At 34.4% G+C, this 17,451-nt stretch overlaps 2 protein-coding genes across 5 annotated transcripts in view; one reads left to right on the top strand and one right to left on the bottom strand.

Moving 5' to 3' along the window:
• LOC123682997 (guanylate cyclase 32E-like) overlaps window positions 1-17,451 on the top strand; it is a 182,272-nt gene that overhangs the window by 82,867 nt on the left and 81,954 nt on the right. The window lies entirely within an intron of this gene.
• Window positions 11,334-15,840, bottom strand: LOC123683002. The gene is made up of 2 exons (XM_045621895.1): window positions 14,764-15,840; window positions 11,334-12,191 (listed from the first exon to the last, which is right to left on the bottom strand). The coding sequence occupies exons 1-2, from the start codon at window positions 15,526-15,528 to the stop codon at window positions 11,739-11,741; spliced, it is 1,218 nt and encodes a 405-aa protein (XP_045477851.1). The 5' UTR covers window positions 15,529-15,840; the 3' UTR covers window positions 11,334-11,738.

Consider the following 17,451-nt stretch of genomic DNA (forward strand, 5'->3'; position numbering starts at 1 on the left):
TAAAATGAGAGGAAGGGAGGGGTACCGATTGTTAACGTCAATCAATTGAAAATGAATTAGTAGGATCCAAACTCTGATTACGAATTCATTAAAAAATAAAACTGTTTGAACTATGTATTTTTTTTTTCAAGGAAAACAGCCCACAAGAAGCAGAGCCACAAAAAAAGTCACGTAAAACTCCAACCGACCGTGAGTGTGATTTCCCTCACAGTAGTCGACTTTTCATATTTTCATCATGCGATATTTTCGATATCTAGCTTGTTGGCATTCTCTTTGATGGGCGTTACCGACTGCTGCTGGATTTTTGCGGCGGCTTCTTTGATGTTTCCGATGTGATTTTTATTTTAATATTCTATTGAGATTCGAGATTTATACAGGGTGTTAGTGAATAAGTGCGACAAACTTTAGAAGGTGTTTTGGCATGAAAAAATAATAATATTGTCCTATTTAACTTTTGTCTGCAAATGCTTCGATATGCGAATGAAATTTGTTGGGTTTCAAGAGAAAGTTATTACGCATTTTCTGACATGCAACTAAGAATTTTATGTTCATCGTTTGCGCGGATACGGGTAATGATCTCAATTTTTTTTGAGAAAAAAATTATTGCTCTGAAACCGGTTGAGATATGCAAATGAAATTGGGTGGGTTTCAAGAGGTAGTTATTACGCATTTTTTAACAAACAACTAAGAATTTTATTTTCGTCATGCACACGGGTAATGATCTCAATTTTTTTCGAGACAGAAATGATACGCCACTGTGATAATTCAAACTGACAGTCATTTTTAAATTGTTCGTTCAATTTGTGAAAGAAAATTTCTCCTACTTTTTTTTCGTATGGGGCGCCATTTTTATGCGAAAAATAGAACATCTTAAAGCGTATTTGTCGTAAACACATTATGTAGTATAGCGATGCTATAGTCTATTAGGATACCGTTTAATTTTTTTGCTTAAAAACGGTACACTATATACGAAGAAAAGGCAATTGAGATTTTTTGTAACGAATGAAAGATTTCAAAAATCAATATCAGTTTGAAATATGTGGTGTACCATTTTGTTTCGAATTGAGACACCCCGTATTTCGGAAAACAAAGCATTTGCGGACAAAAGTTATATAGCATAATGTCATTAATTTCTCAAGCAGAATTACCTCCTGAAGTTTGTCGTATTTATTCAATAACACCCTGTATTTCAATACATATAATTATTCATATTTCGATAGTTGAATGTGTGAGAATGGAGGGTATTCCAAAATAGTATTGATATATTCTGACTCGTTCTCTTTTTATTCCTATTTTGCTGCATGAGATATTCAGCTCTTAAATGAACAAATGAATTTTTTTTTTTGTTATTCATCTTACTGAAAAGTTGCCGTCCACATGTCATGGTCTAGTGGCTAACCGATTCAGGTATAACTTATTAATTAATTTGAGATTTTTATGATCAATTAAATTAGTCAATAACATTACAATAAATAATAGTAGGCATGTATGATGAAATATGAACCACATTTCGACAAATAGGAATAAATAAAAAAATAAAAAACCTTCTTTCCTATTTGAAAAAAATATTTTCTCAACGCAAATATTGATCAACTTAGAACGATAGGGTACACCAACATTTCAGGAAAAATAAGTTTTGAATTTTTTTATGATGCCAGTTGTGAATGTTTTATCATAAAAGGGTCTCGATTTTTATGGTATTAGGGTAGATGTCGATGCAGTTAATGGTGAAATTTCTGTAGATTTACATCAATAACAATAACAATAATTTATTTGATCCTTTCAGACATTTTTCACAATGTATAGGACAAGTCTTATCAGTGGACAAATACTAAAAATTATCATCTGTCATGTACTCTTGTATACTGTAGTATGCTTTTTCCATGAGTACAGACTTGATTTTTTTCCCAAACTTGACATTATCAAAAGTTTTGACATTAGATGGTAATTTGTTATACATCTTGATACATTGATAATAAGGACAGTTTTGATATTTAGAGGTTTCATGTTTAGGGATGGATAATACCTCTGACTTCTAGTTGGGTAGTTATGAAAACTACTCAACCTTACAAATTCATTTTTATTTTCTCTGACATACTGAAGACCTCTATATATACAAACTGGGCACTGTCAAAATTCCATATCCTACAAAAAAAGGTCTACAAGATTCACGTTGCCCCTCATTGAATATCAATCTCATTATACGCTTTTGTGAAATGAGCAGTCTGTGGCTAACCGAGGAACCAAAGTAAGATATTATAATTAATATGGCTGTACACAAGACTGTAATAAACTTCAATAATGTTTTGCAGAGGTAACAACATTTTTATTTTACGAATGGCATAATATGCTGAATTGAGTTTTCTTGAAACTGTGTTTGTATGAGATTCCCACTTCAGGTGTTCATCCAAATATACACCCAAAAACTTAACTTCATTTTTGGGTGTGATTTCATTTTTTCCAAATGGAATACTGAATTTTGTTCTGAAATTACTTTTCTTATTGAAGATAATACATTCTGCTTTTTCAAGGTTAAGAAGAAGTGCATTCGACCTACACCATACATTGAATTCTCCCAGAAAAAAACTACATTTGTTTAGGAGCTCCTCAGAAGTCCGCGCTGTGACGACCATAGAGGTATCGTCAGCAAAACTTGTAATGGAATCTACTGCAACATGTGAGGGCAAATCATTCATGAATAACATGAATAATAATTAATGGTCCCAGCACAGACCCCTGAGGAACCCCCAAACTAGTACCCACCTCTTGAGAGCATGAGTCCTGTACCTTAACCTTAATAAGTCTATCAGCTAAATAACTTTCAAGGCACTTGAGAAATATTCCTCTAAATCCTATATTGTACAATTTGCTCAGAATGAAATCGAATATAAGACAGTCGAAAGCATGGGACAAATCAAAGAAGAATCCCACAACCAGTATACCCCGATCAAGCGAGCGATAAACACACTCAACAAACGAGAGCACAGCCGACTGGGTGGACCTCCCCGACCTGAATCCATGCTGACAATCCGCTATCCTTTTGTACTTATTCAAATATTTCATCATCCTACTAAAAACAATCTTTTCTATAATTTTGAAAAAGGAACTCAATATTGAGATGGGTCTATAGTTCATTATCTCAAGTGGATCATTTCTCTTGAAGATAGGAACTACTATTGCAACTTTCAGTAATTCGGGAAAAACACCGCAAGAAACTGAAAGATTGACCAGGTGAGACAAAGGTTTGCTGAGAGCTTCAGTCATTACTTTTATTAATTTTACAGATATTTGATCAGCACCAGAACTTACTTTATTTTTCAATGATCTTATAATATCCACTATCTCTGTTTCTACTATTGGCATAAAGAAGAAAGTATTATCCTCTATTTGAGATGAAGTACATGATTCAGATATTGCATTACCATAATGATTATGTAAACTAATATTATTTATAGTTGAAAAGTACTCAACAAATGCTTCCTTCATCGCCTTAGAATCATGGCAAACAATACCATTTATTCTGAGCTTTGTAAGAGCATCTGTATTCGTCAATCTTCCAGTCTCACGATTTACAAGATTCCATACCGTTTTATTTTTATTAGATGAACTATTAATTAGTTTTTGATAATATTCGAATTTAGTTCATTTCAAAAGATAATTGTATGAGTTTTTCATTTTTTTGTACTTATCTAAAGTAGCCTCTGAAGGAAGGTTAGTGCACAACTAATGAAGATCCTTCAATTCACGACTTGCCAACTTTACATCTGGTGTAATCCATCCATGAGACAGTTTTGGATGGGTTACAGATCTCCTCAACGGACAACATTCATCAATAAGGCCGCTAATCACCTCAACGAAACACTCAAAAGCACTATTAATGTCTGCACACCTATACACTTCTTAAAAATTTGCGTCAACAGCCATTCTTGAGAGTCGAATCAAGTTATTTTTCGAGCAATCTCGATACGAATGAGATTTTTTGTTGGATTTGTTACCTGTGCGTAGCTCCCTCATCCAAAATTTCAACAAGAGAGCTTTATGGTCGCTGAAATGAGTCTCCAGTATTTCATTCTCCAGCTCATCAAGATTTGAGTTTGTTATGATATAATCTATTTGTGATGTTGTAGTTTTACCCTTAAGGTTTGTAAACACACCTGTAGGTCCCCCCGAAGCTACCTTGAGCTTGTAGGAGTCTAACAAATCCAAAAGAAGTTGCTTCTGTAGAGAACTCTTTTTAAAATCCAAATTTAGATCACCGCACACGAATGTTCATGTTCATTATTGCATCTTGCCAAAACGTAGGAAAATTATTTCAGGAACAGTTCAAAGTTTCCTGAAGGTGGTCTATAGACACTTACAACTGTAAAAGTTGCTGATTGGAAATACATCCTCACAGCGCAGAACTCGCACTGTAACTCGGCTGATAAGTCCGTAACTTTGAGTTCCTTTGATTCTATATCAGATTTTGTGTGAATCATTGTTCCACCATGTTTGTGTTCTTGTCGACAAAAAGTAGCAGCCTGCTTATAGCCCAAAATCGTAGCAGTAGGCAGACTGTCAAGACAACACCAATGTTCAACTAAGCTGACTATATCTGGAGATCTTGAACTTAGGAATACTTCCAGATTTTCAATTTTATTGGATACACCCTGTATATTAAATTGCATTATGGTTAGCAGTTTGCTCGTAATATCATTATCATTCTCACATGTGCTTACTAACGTTTTGCCTTTTTCGCTGTACTGAAATGACAAAAATTGTGAATGCTGGCATACTTAGGCCAATTTTCAGCCTTTAGTGCTTCGTCATATTCTGATAAAGGAACAACAACCTTGAAGGAGGCATAACTTTGAGGATATCTTGAGACTAAGGGCTCACATTTCACCCTTTTGAATTTTTTTTCGAGGAACTTTTGCATATCATCCTGAGCGGTACTTGGGCTCAAGTTTGATACATGAAGAATTTTTGATTTTTCAACACCCTGTACGATTGAATCACCAGTGAAATTACCAACAACTAAAGCTGGTCTGGACCTCTTTTTTGTTGTTTTTTTGTTGTTAACTATTTTCAATTCAGAGTCAGGATTTTTTTGTATGCTTTTTTGGTTTACTATTTTAGCATCCTGATTTCTCAGTTCGCTATCCGACATCCGACTTAAGTGAATCCTGTGCAGACTTGACCGCCCGGTTAACGTCTTCAGAGGTTATCTTTTTGTTTACTATCTTAACTGGAGGATACTCACTGTTATGATCTGAAATTTCTATTCCTTTGGTTTGTTTACTTTTCGGATTTGTTGTTACTGGATCAATGACAGTTTTTTTAGTTCTATTATCATTCGAGTTTTGCGGGATTACATCTGTGGCCGCGATAATTTTTTTACAACGATCATGGTTTGACTCGTCAACTCTGGTGTTTACATTTTTATATCTGGAATTTAATTGTGCTTCCTGACTCGAAATAACAGATTTTTGTAGTTCAACTGTGTATTCCAATTCCGAAAGTAATTTTTGCATCAAATTTTTCTCTCTTGTGAGACATTGAATTTCCTATTCAAGAATTTTCTCACTTTCATTGTCTTTTGACACGGAGTTCCGTAGTGATGATTTCATATCAACAATGCAAGGGTTGCATACCCAAATGATGTTTTCATTTTCCAATAAAGTTTTATACCACGTGTCCTTCAAGGAGACGATCATTAAATGATACTTTTTCTTGCATCTTTCACACGTTGAAAACTTAGTATTCACGATAAAATTATCGGAACATTTGAAACATACATCCGCTTCGCTCGACATCTTGAACGATAACATACGATACGTATACAAACATCTCAAACTAAACAGCCCGGTTTCCGAGTACAAGTAAAGAGTAGGAAATCGCTTATCCCTTCTTGAAACTATCCTGATCAAGATGTTTTGGGCCACTTGTAAGTGATACAAGCTGTTACGAAAAGCGCCCCCCCCCCCATACGATAATGCAATATCTAATTATAGATTCTGCTAGCGACTTATATACCAGAAGTTAATTATTGCGAGAAAGGATATCTCTGAGCGTATGAAACCTATCCATTAAGAGTCTTATCCTCTTCAAAATAAACTCCGCCTGGCTGTCCCATCTCAAATGCTGGTCAATTATCAGGCTCAAGTATTCAATAGTGGAGGTCTTCTCAATTGAATAACACTGACACAATGAATTGTGAGTGCAAGTGGATTCATGTATTTTTAAAATACCTACAGGCTTATCACTTGATAGGAGAGAAAATGCAACATATCTAGTCTTACCCACATTCAAACTTAAAAGATTATGGCTCAACCAAATATGCAGCTTTCGAAGATCCTCTTCAGCAATTCGGTAAACACTCTGCCAGTCTCTTCCCGTGACACAAAGTACTGTGTCATCAGCATAACACACGATACTTCCCTTTATATTTCTTATTCTAGCTATATGGTTCATATACACCAGAAATAAGATGGGACCTAAGATAGTCCCCTGAGGTATTCCAATGTCCACCACCGAAGCAGCTCTCCGATACCGAGGTATCGAGGTATTTCTTTTTCATTTCTTTCGAATTGGTGTAGAATTCAACTGTCAACTCCAGATATTTTCAAAATACAATAAATATCTGGAGTGGGTCATCTTCTGGAACGACAAGATGTAACTACTATAATTGGCACACTTTTGTATAATGCATCTACCCCGGCTTTGGTATTATAAAACAGTATTATATCAGGTTTTCTTGTGATAGTATCAATTCAATTGTCATGGTGTAGGTATATAGCTGATAGCAAAACGACCTCTATTCTGTTTGTGAGGTAGGATGTGAAACCAAAAATGGAGGAACCCATTTCTCTAGCTCTGAATAGTAAAAATGCGGCTATTTCCTTTTTTTTCTCTTCATAGTTCCTACAAATATCAACTTTTTTTTCAACTCTCGAGCTACCTTGATTGATGTATTACAATTGTCTGCAGTGAGATTACGTTGAAATGTTTTGTAATTCGCATAACAACTTGAGTAGGGTAATATAGTGATTTTTGTTAGTATTGTTTGCTACTGTTTGTTTGTTTATTTATTTCTTTACCAGTATAAACTTCAGCATTGCACGTATAATGTTTTTTGGCATTATGTGGATGCAGTGAAATACTTCCGAAATTACTATCAACGGATCTCCAAGACTCTGAATGGCACGTAATTCGTTGAAAATGGAAACAATCGATACGAACTGCCAACAGTCGAAACAGTACTGAAGTGGAAGAGAAGTCACAGGTCATATCGTGAAATGTCTGCGCTTTTTGACTGAGAAGAGAGCGTTGTGCAAAGATAGTTTAAAGTCTTAAATTATAGAGCATTGATATAGACCCTATCTTTCATTTGAAAAAAGGCTGAAGGCGCTGAATCACAACATCCCTGAGGCCTATTAGGATTGTTTCGTTAGTGTTGTTTTAAATAAACGTTGTCTACATCAATATCTCCCAAATCCTGCCATAAAAATTATTAATCATAGCTCGGTTGCGATATCCATTCACCGTATCAGCAGGGCCGTCGCTAGGGGGTAGGCAGGGTAGGCGGTAGCCTAGGGCGGCATTTCAATCTTGTTCAACAAAAATCACAGGTGTAGAAATTCGAAGTACCAAATAAGATTTTATTTAGTCAGCAACAACAGGAAAGGATAGCGATAAATTTAGTTAACATAAAAAACCATCAGAGGTGCATTATACATTATACTCGAAATATCCAGATGTGGTGTGATCCCCTCATGGTAATGTTTACGAGTTATTGACGCTAAAAAATACACATGCACTCATCAGGCTGTTCGGTGTTGGCTTTACATTTCGAATTTTATTGTCACTTGTGGTTTTAGATTATTTCAATTTCTTAATCAGAATGTTGATTCCTCAGAATGAAATGCAAAATACGAAAAAACGATTCCATTTCATCCAACTGATCCTTTTTAAGAAATATAAGAAGTTTTATTATTTCATACCACATTCCATTATTTAATATTATTAATTATAATATCATTAATTTTTTATATCAACTTAACCAGTCTTGGGCGTGGGCGCATTCGAATTAAATATAGGTTCATCTACATCATCCGATTGTTTTACTCGATAATCTTGAACAAAAAAAAAAAAACAAATTTTCAAGCTTTTTCTAAAATCGAAACTGAGCTGGGAACCTGAAACCCTCTTGAGGGGCGGCAAATAATGGAGGGCGGAATTATTTACTTTTTCTGGGAAATCTGGATTACCTACTGGAAGAACGAATTAATTTTTTTTTTTATTTAAACGAATTTCACTGATGATTTTTTGTCAAATTTAATAATCTTAAACATTTTTGCATCGTGAATATCTACAACATCTATTCGAATTTTAATAATTGTTCATTCACACCATCCAGTTGATTAATTTAATCATATCAAAGAAAGAAAACCAAATGTCGAACGTTATATGAAGTCAAAACTCAGCAGAAGGATCTGAAATATGAATTCAATTCATATATTTTTTCATTGATTCATTAGAATTCAGTTGAGCACATTTACTTTTTATTACATTCCACTGATCCTAAATCATCTATTAGATTAAAATTTGAATTCATAAAAAATAATTACCCTTCAAATACATTTTTTCTCTTCTAGAATACATTTTATGAAAGAGTGTGGAGTTTTTCACACTTCCACACTAAATCCTTGAAAACAAATTCACCAAAAGAACATCCAGCCCAACCGATACCCCCTCCTTTTGCTTAGTACAAAATACCAAACCTGGAAAGGATTCCGATTTGTAGTTTTGCCGTAGAAAAGCTTGAGCAGCTCAAAATTCGCAGCAAAAAGCGACACATTGAGGATGGAGAGGCTGTTCAACATTCTTGGATTTTCCGAGCTCCAAATGCAACAATTCTGCTCATGGGCCTAATCACTGAAGATGATCATTGTTATGCATTTTAAGGACCCAATCAGCGAAGATACGACATTGCTGGTATTTGACCGACTTGAGTTCTTATGAATGCTGGACGTCTACGTCGGAAGAGGCTGATTAATTATTAACAGGCAAACGCCTACCTTTATGAACTACCAGCTCATATAAGCAAGAAGAAGAACAAGAAGAGTTCTTATGTTAACTGAACTTCGAAAGACCTAAGTCTTTTTGGGCCTCATTCCAATGATCGACGACGAACTTGGGTTTTCGCCAATTCTACGGTTTACAGCAACAATATTCTCAGGTTTTTTTTTTACTTCACTAACTGGTCTCAACAGATGAAATTCTCCCAGCAATTTCACTATTGCTGGCGGAGAATTTGATCCACGACAACACAACAGTGTTCTTATTTTGCGAGCTGTGAGTTATTTTCGTGGTAGAGTTAAACAATTTTAGTGCATTATGGAAGTCATTATCTTTCCATTTTTGGGAATGACGCGATTTTTACTTGAATAATGTCAAAAGAGGACAGCTTCAAATGTGACAGGTGTTCAGAGTGAGGGCTTTAGCCCACCTTTAGATTCCTTCGACAATTACTCGATTTACTTATATTTCCATTTTTTTGAATGGTATTCGAATACCATGAGAATTTTATAAATAATTGTTAAGAATTTATTCAGTGATTGTTGTTACAAATTTTGTTCCCAGAACATATTTGGACAATTATTGAATTATAAAGCAAATTTTCTAAATTAAATATTATTGAATCAAATTATTATTGATTATTTTTGAATTTGTGGTAGGAACATAATATTTCAGATAGAAAGATCAGGGGAATTAAATTGTTCATCATTTTATATAGGAAAAGGGCAGCAATGATTGTTCTTATATGTTCGCGGGAAATGAAGCCATGATGCCATATTGAGTCAAATGAAGAATATAGTTTTCGGGATTTGTAGGTGTTGAACGAAAATTGAATTTAAAATAACTAAACTTTAAAAATCTACTCTGAATTTTCTCGATTTTGGATTTGTTCGATGAAATGACGTGCATTTTCTAGGAAAAATATATGTGGCGTTTGTTCCAAAAATAATAAACAGTGGTAGTGGACGTTGTGGACAATAAGGATGCATTCTGATATTGAAACTGAAAATATTTTCTTTGAAATAAATATATTTAATATTTAAATATTGATATTTTTGGCATTGTAATTTTTGCAATATTATCAGTAAAAATTATATTAGTCAGTTAAGGGTGTTCAATACCTTGTTCATACCACTGCTATTTCAGTGCTAATCAACTGCATTTCCAATTCCAAAATACAGGTCGGATTCATTTCATTTTTTGAGTGAAGAATGACGTGATAGCAAACTTGAAGGTCTCGTCTCGATTTTCAAAAAAAAAATCGATTGTATTCCGCAAATTGAACTTTGAAATTAAACACTTTCTTTAAATGACTATTCAGCTTTAGAAAGACTTCTCATTTTAAGTAACTCATCGATAAATGTTCAGTGGTATTATGAGTTTTGAATTGGTGCAAACATTTTCTAAAAATTGCTTGATTTGCTCTAGTTATTGATGTTTTTCAAATGGAATTATGCTTTTTGGAACGCCTCCTAAAGGTTTATGCCTTTTTGCAGCATAAACACCAATAGAATCTTGAACCGTATTTTATAGCTCGAGATGAATGACACTTTTATGATTTATGAAGGTAGGATTTCTCTGGTTGGCTAAAATTGTGGACATTACTAGTTCATGCCAATATTGCAATGAGGAATAGGGATGAAGAGAAAACTTGTGATGAAATCATTGTTAGAAATACAAACGATACTGTTCCTGAAATATATATATGCTAGCTGATTTTATTCGTAATGATGTCTAGAGAAGTACATTTTGAGCGCTTAGTAGCATAAAGAAAATTTCAAAAGTCATAAAGAAATTAAGATGAAAAAATGGTATCTGGATTTTTGCCGAAATATGGAAAATTATTAATATTTGAGAAATCTGAAAAAAAATTCTGGAAAAAAAAAAATTTCTTGTGAAAAACTCGCTATTCCCGAAACTCTATCTACAATATTTATTGTTTTAATTCAACGCTAAAAATAGGCAATTCTTGATTAAGAAAATTTTCTCGTACTTCCTTCATTAATATCAACTTGAAAAAAATTTTAGTAAACATTTTTCGCTTCGTGAAGCCATTCTTGTATACATACCTCCTTGAAAATTTCATGTCATAAAAGTTTTAGAAATTGCAATATTCTTTTCAAAATAATAATGAACTGAACTGAATTTCTAAAGTTTATAGAAACACAAATTTACTCTTTGCTGGGCTACATCGAGAGTTGAGATTTTATTAGGGGCAATAAATACCAAACAGGCGGTTCTTCAAGTAGAATGGGTGTGTCAGGTACAAATCAACCAAAAATTTTCGGGTAGCTCCATCTAGCGGAATTGCAGTTTCAGTGCAAAGTAGTCTACAACCTTAAGACTGAAATTATTCCATATTGAATTTTTTTCTCTAATCTATCCGTACTCATCCTATATTTCTCAACAATAGAATCAGCTGGTTGGGCTTAAATCAAACACACATTCTGATTACCTATGCATCTCAATATGCATGTGAGTAAATCTAATAGAAAATTCATACTTAGAAATATAAAACCAATATTTCAATTTTTGAGTTAGACAATAAAATCGAATTCAAAATAAACTATGCTTATGTACAAAAATGAATGAAAGATATTTTTTGTTTTAAGAACGTAATTAAATAGGAAATTGATTTTTCGCAATGCATAATTGTGAAATATGTTCGAAATATTCATTCATATAGGCTCTTTCAACATCTCTCCATAATGAATGAATATTTCTAGAACCCTGTCCCAGAACAAATCCATATTTTTCATCTCGAAAAAAAAAACGCCATCGAAATCCACCCCATTCTCAGCCATCTGATTTAGATCAGGAGCGTCATCGTCATCACACAGTGAAATTCTTGAATAAATGAAACTATGTAAAACATTGAAAAAAGCATATCGTTTCCAGTGCCTCTTCAAGTCGTCCATTGTGAACAATTTCTCTGGATCACTTCCTAATCTCTTCAACGTTTCTGATAATTTACTGTGGTAGATTTTGAGCAGCCTATCGGTGTTATTGAAAGAGTCCTTGCCTCCCATATTGTACAGAATACTGCTCATTTCTAGCCCTGGGGACTCAGGTCTGGACAGTTGGAAATCTAGAAAATATACCCGATTTGGTTTGGATTCCTCGGCGGGAAGCTGGAAAAAATAATATCGTATTATTGGTATTTCCGCAATTTATAATAGTCTATAATATATTTTTTCTTCATTCATGCAGAAAGCAAAACTTTATTGAACTATATTTAGTGGAAAAAGAAATTCTTTATTGCACTAGTGCAATAAAGTTTTTATTGCACTCATCTGTCATTCTACTAGAGCTCAAACGACACGGCGGATGGAAATCGTCGACAGTAGCGGAGGGATACGTAGAGGAATCACATGCAAACAAACTGAGTGTTGCAAAACAAATATTTCAGCCTGAAGGAAATAACGATGTACAGTTACCAAGTACTAGTATAGTATAAAGAATCCTTTCCTTATACTATGGTACTAGTACGTTTTCAGCAGTAACAAATCAAGAAGTGGATTTAAAAAGTACTTCACTACGAAATATTCATATTGAAAATTGCACCAATTGTTCATTCACTTTCAACATTGAGGGTAAAAATAAAGTTTGAGTTAAATTGTTCGTAACGTATTAGTTCCTGTTTCAATGCAAATCGATATTAATAATAAAGTATTCAAGTTGCGCTTTTCATTTTCCTACACCTAGTGCCGCATCTTAATAAATCATTTTTTGCTTTTTGCATGAACGTAGAAAAAATGTTGTATGCAACTCGTGCAAAAATTGTTTATTGCACTCGACGTGAAATTGTCGGACGAGGCCGTTAGGCCGAGTTGGACAACACGTCGAGTGTTCACTTTTTGCACTTGTTGCATAAATAACTATAAAACATCTTGTTTATAAGGATACATGTTGATTTTTTATTAGTGAAGAGTTATTCAATAAGAGGTTTCATTTTGAATAATTTATCTGGGCAGCAGTCAATTTTCATTTTTTGACATTTAGTGAGAAAATAATTTGCCAATATATGGCAATATGAAACGACACACGCTTCAACGCATTGAAATAACGGGAGTTTTATTTCGAGGTATATAACTATAAGTTGGCATTACTGTTCATGATGGCGACCGATTTAACAGCTGTCACGTGATTTATTCTCAGTTTGGTTTGGCAATTCATCATGAATAGACTCACGCCTGAACAACGCTTGCAAATAGTGCAATTTTATTTCGAAAATAATGGTTCTGTGCGGAATACGTATCGCGCACTACGTCCATTTTATTTTGTTCAGCGATGAAGCGCACTTCTGGTTGAATGGCTACGTCGACAAACAAAACTGCCGCATTTGGAGTGAAGCTAATCCTCAAGTCTATGTCGAAACACTGTTACATCCAGAAAAACTGAATGTATGGTGCGCTTTATGGGCTGGTGAAATTATTGGTCCGTACTTCTTCAAAAACGATGATGGCCAGAACGTTACAGTCAATGGTGATCGGTATAGAGCCATAATTACTAACTTTTTCATTCCTGAATTGAACAACCATGATGTCCAGGAGCTGTGGTTCCAACAAGACGGCGCAACATGTCACACAGCTCGTGCCACAATCGATTCATTGAAAGACACGTTTGGTGACCGCCTAATTTCAAGTTCTGGACCTGTGAATTGGCCTCCAAGATCTTGTGATTTAACACCTCTAGACTACTTTCTGTGGGGCTATAGTCATTGATCTATGCGGATAAGCCACAAACCCTTGGCCATTTGGAAGACAACATTCGCCGTGTTATTGCCGATATACGGTCACAAATGTTAGAAAAAGTCATCGAAAATTGTACGTCCAGATTGAACTACATCCGAGCCAGCCGTGGCGGTCATATGCCAGAAATCATATTTAAAATGTAATGCCACAAGATTATCTTGCGGAGAAATAAAATTCATGTCAATCGAATAATCCATCGTTGTTTTATTGCAATTTAAAATTCTATAGCCCTAAAAAAAACACCCTTTAGTTTAAAATCACTACAAAATTGGTGAAAATTGTGCAGAAAAAACCCTTGCTATTCACTTTCCGCATGCATATGCGTGAGGAAAGTGAATAGCAGGGCTTTTTTCCGCACGAATTTGGAAAACTAGTACTTTCCAAACGTCAAGGGGTGTGGAAAGTAATACTTTTGAAATGCTAGTAAGAAAACTATTTTAACGCTTTATCTTTCATGTCGAAAAACTGCAAAAAAAACATTGAAGAGAACGATATTATCATGAAGAGAATTGTTAATATTTTTCCTTTTTTTTTCAAGTTTTATCCTCCTATATATTCGATCTGGTGAATGATAGGGAGTCGCGTACTAATACTTTCCACAAATTTACATGAATTGAAAGTTTGTCTACGAAAAGTTTGATCACTCACTTTACTAGCTGAAATAATATAATAAATGTGGAAGCATGCTATGAATAATTTTATAATTGCGGTTTTTGTTAATATGTTCCATTATTATTCATCGGTGACTTTCTCATTTTGGTTTTTCTCTTGGTGCGGTGCGTCATAGTGGATTTCATTCATTCATAGATTATGCCAAGTGAGTAGGACATTTTGGAGTGTGATGTTGGATGTGTCATACTCTTTTATTACTTGCTTTTTTCAGTTAGTATGAGAAATATTCTTGTAAATCGAATTATATAAAACAATAATGATCACTGAAATCACTCACCTCATTTCTAAACAAGTAATTATTACACCAAGTGTCACCGTGACTAATTATCAGCATGTCTTCTTTTTTGAGGTCTCTTCTATACAGCACGTGATCTATTTTATCAATATAACTTTTATAAACATCAACTAAATCACTTCTATTCCTATCGGCCAGTCTTCTCATTACTTCAGAAAATTCTCTTTTGAGATGCCGCGAAAGACCTGATGTTTTATTCAATCTGAATCTGCAATCACGCCAACCACTTATACATTTTGAGAATTCCTCAGGTTTTTGATTCTTGAATGCCATTGTGACCCCATGCCAAATTCCATAATTTTCATACAGGAGCTCAAGGTGTGCTAAAGTCATAGGTTTTCTTCTATTCCACATGTGGAAATTTTGTTTTCTGAGGTTTTCCATGACAAGGCTTTCCTTATGGTGGAATACAACGTTGGGTATGAATGTTGGTAAAACTGTGTTATTCTTGATTTTGGCGAATTCTTCTAGTAATGGAATAACTTTTGTATACATACAAATTTCTCTATTATATAAAGTATCAGCATCCACAAGATTCCTAACATTTTCATTCGTTTTTCCTGTTTTCAGAACGAGGTAATCTATCTTGTTCTTATATTTCACATGAAAAAATATCACATCCCCTAAGAATCCATCTGATCTGGAGGTACCTCCATCGACGTCAAACTCGTAGTCCACGATATTTTTGTTTATCATCATCTGTTGAACTACAACACTGAGCACAGAATCAGTATTTGAGGAACTCATGGTATGAATATGATCAACGAAGTATACCGTGAACTCGTAGAGTCGAGATTAGAATATCATGCCATTACTAAACTACTTTTATATTCACTCGCGTCAAGATTATTAGAAAATTGTTTTGATTATTCATGCCATACGGATACATACTATTTCATTATTTAATCAAACAATATGGACTTGCTTCCGACAACAATACCTATTCAGACGTTATCAAATATCTTAAAAGCCATTATAATATTCAGCTAATTTGTTTTGTCAGAAATATTTTCGCACTTGATGAGCTATTTTTCAGAAGCCAACTATAGTCAATTTTTATATCAGTTTTTCGGCTGTCTTTGTCTACACTCTAGACACCAAAGGAACAAATGAACAAATCAAAAAACCGAAGCTATCTATATATACTAGGTGTGCCATCCCGATATAACCGGGAGTTGTAGAGACCTGAAAATATTCCAGGGACAAAGAATATTCTCTCAAACCTCAACATGCAAATTTTCAACACAAAATTGTGATTAGTTTTCCATAATCGTTTAATAGGACATGACGGTGAATCTTCTTCTTCTTCCTCTTTTATTTAGGTCGTAACCTGTTCTTCTTCACGGTGTCTCTACCGAGGTGGATACCCAGCTCTCCAGCCACCTTTTTCTTGGTCTTCCTACGTATCTCCTTCCAGTGGGTTTTCGATCTCGTGCTATCTTTATAAGTCTTTCATAGCCCGCTCTACCAACATGATCATTCCATTCTCTGCGTCTCTTCCTGACGAATTTCCCGATGTCTACCACTCCACATTCTTCCCTTATCGCCGAGTTCCTTATGCGATCTTTTCTGGTTTTTCCAACTATACAGGGTGTCCGGGGAATAACTGTACATACTCTTACCAGAGACAGAGTTGGACTAGCTGATTACTGATTGACTGTAAAAAATTAATTTCTGGATTTCCCTAGAAAGATACAGGGTGATTTTCCAACTTCATGAAAATACTTAGACCATCATAAAATCCAAACTTATTGACGAATAGTATTGAAACTTGGGAGATTATTGGTACATGCTAAGGTAGAGTCAGAACGATATCAATTATTTCATTATTCCAGGGCCGGACTCATTAATCTTCATTTAAAGTGTTCAGGGTAAAAAAAACACTTTTTATTTCGAATTACAAAAAATTGATTCGCTTTTTAGAAAGAAGCTAAATTATGCTTCAATTTGCGGTATCGCTTAAAGTTGTCACATCAACAATTATTTTTTTATGAATTTTTGAATTTGGATAATGTTCGAAAATTTAAATTTATTTACCTGAACAGGATTTGTCATCTTGCGGTGTTCGAAAATAAATAATAGATTTTCTTAAAAAAGTCACTGAAGGTGAGGAAGACTATAATAATTTATTGATATACTGGGTGGCCACCCCAGAAGTACTCTGAGAAAGAGGAGATATGCTTTTCAGTATGGGAGAATGTTACAAAATATCTTACTAGATTCAAAGATTCAAGATCAAAAATGCACAAAAATAAAATTTCCTTCAAGATAAAATATGAATTCCTATAAAATATTCTGTGATAAACTTCAAACATTTTGACAACTGAAATTTGAGATTGTTGTTTGTTGCTTGTGCTTTGATTATTATAAAATAGTGGAATTACCAAAATGGCCAATTTCACAAATAGAGAATATGCTGATATGATGTTCGTGTATGGTAAATGTGAGGGAAATAGTCGAGCTGCTGTGAGAGAGTATCGTCTGAGATTTCCGTCGCGCAGAATTCCCAATCACCAAACATTTTCTGTAGTATTTAGTTGTATAGCGCAATATGGTAGAGTGCCAGATAGGAAGAAGGATCGCCAAAGGAATCTAGAAAGAAGTGATGAAGTACTCCAATTAATTCAAGCACAACCTTCAACTAGTATAAGGAGAGTAAGTGCACAATTA

This window comes from Harmonia axyridis, chromosome 6 (genome assembly GCF_914767665.1).
Source record: "Harmonia axyridis chromosome 6, icHarAxyr1.1, whole genome shotgun sequence".
NCBI lineage: Eukaryota > Metazoa > Arthropoda > Insecta > Coleoptera > Coccinellidae > Harmonia > Harmonia axyridis.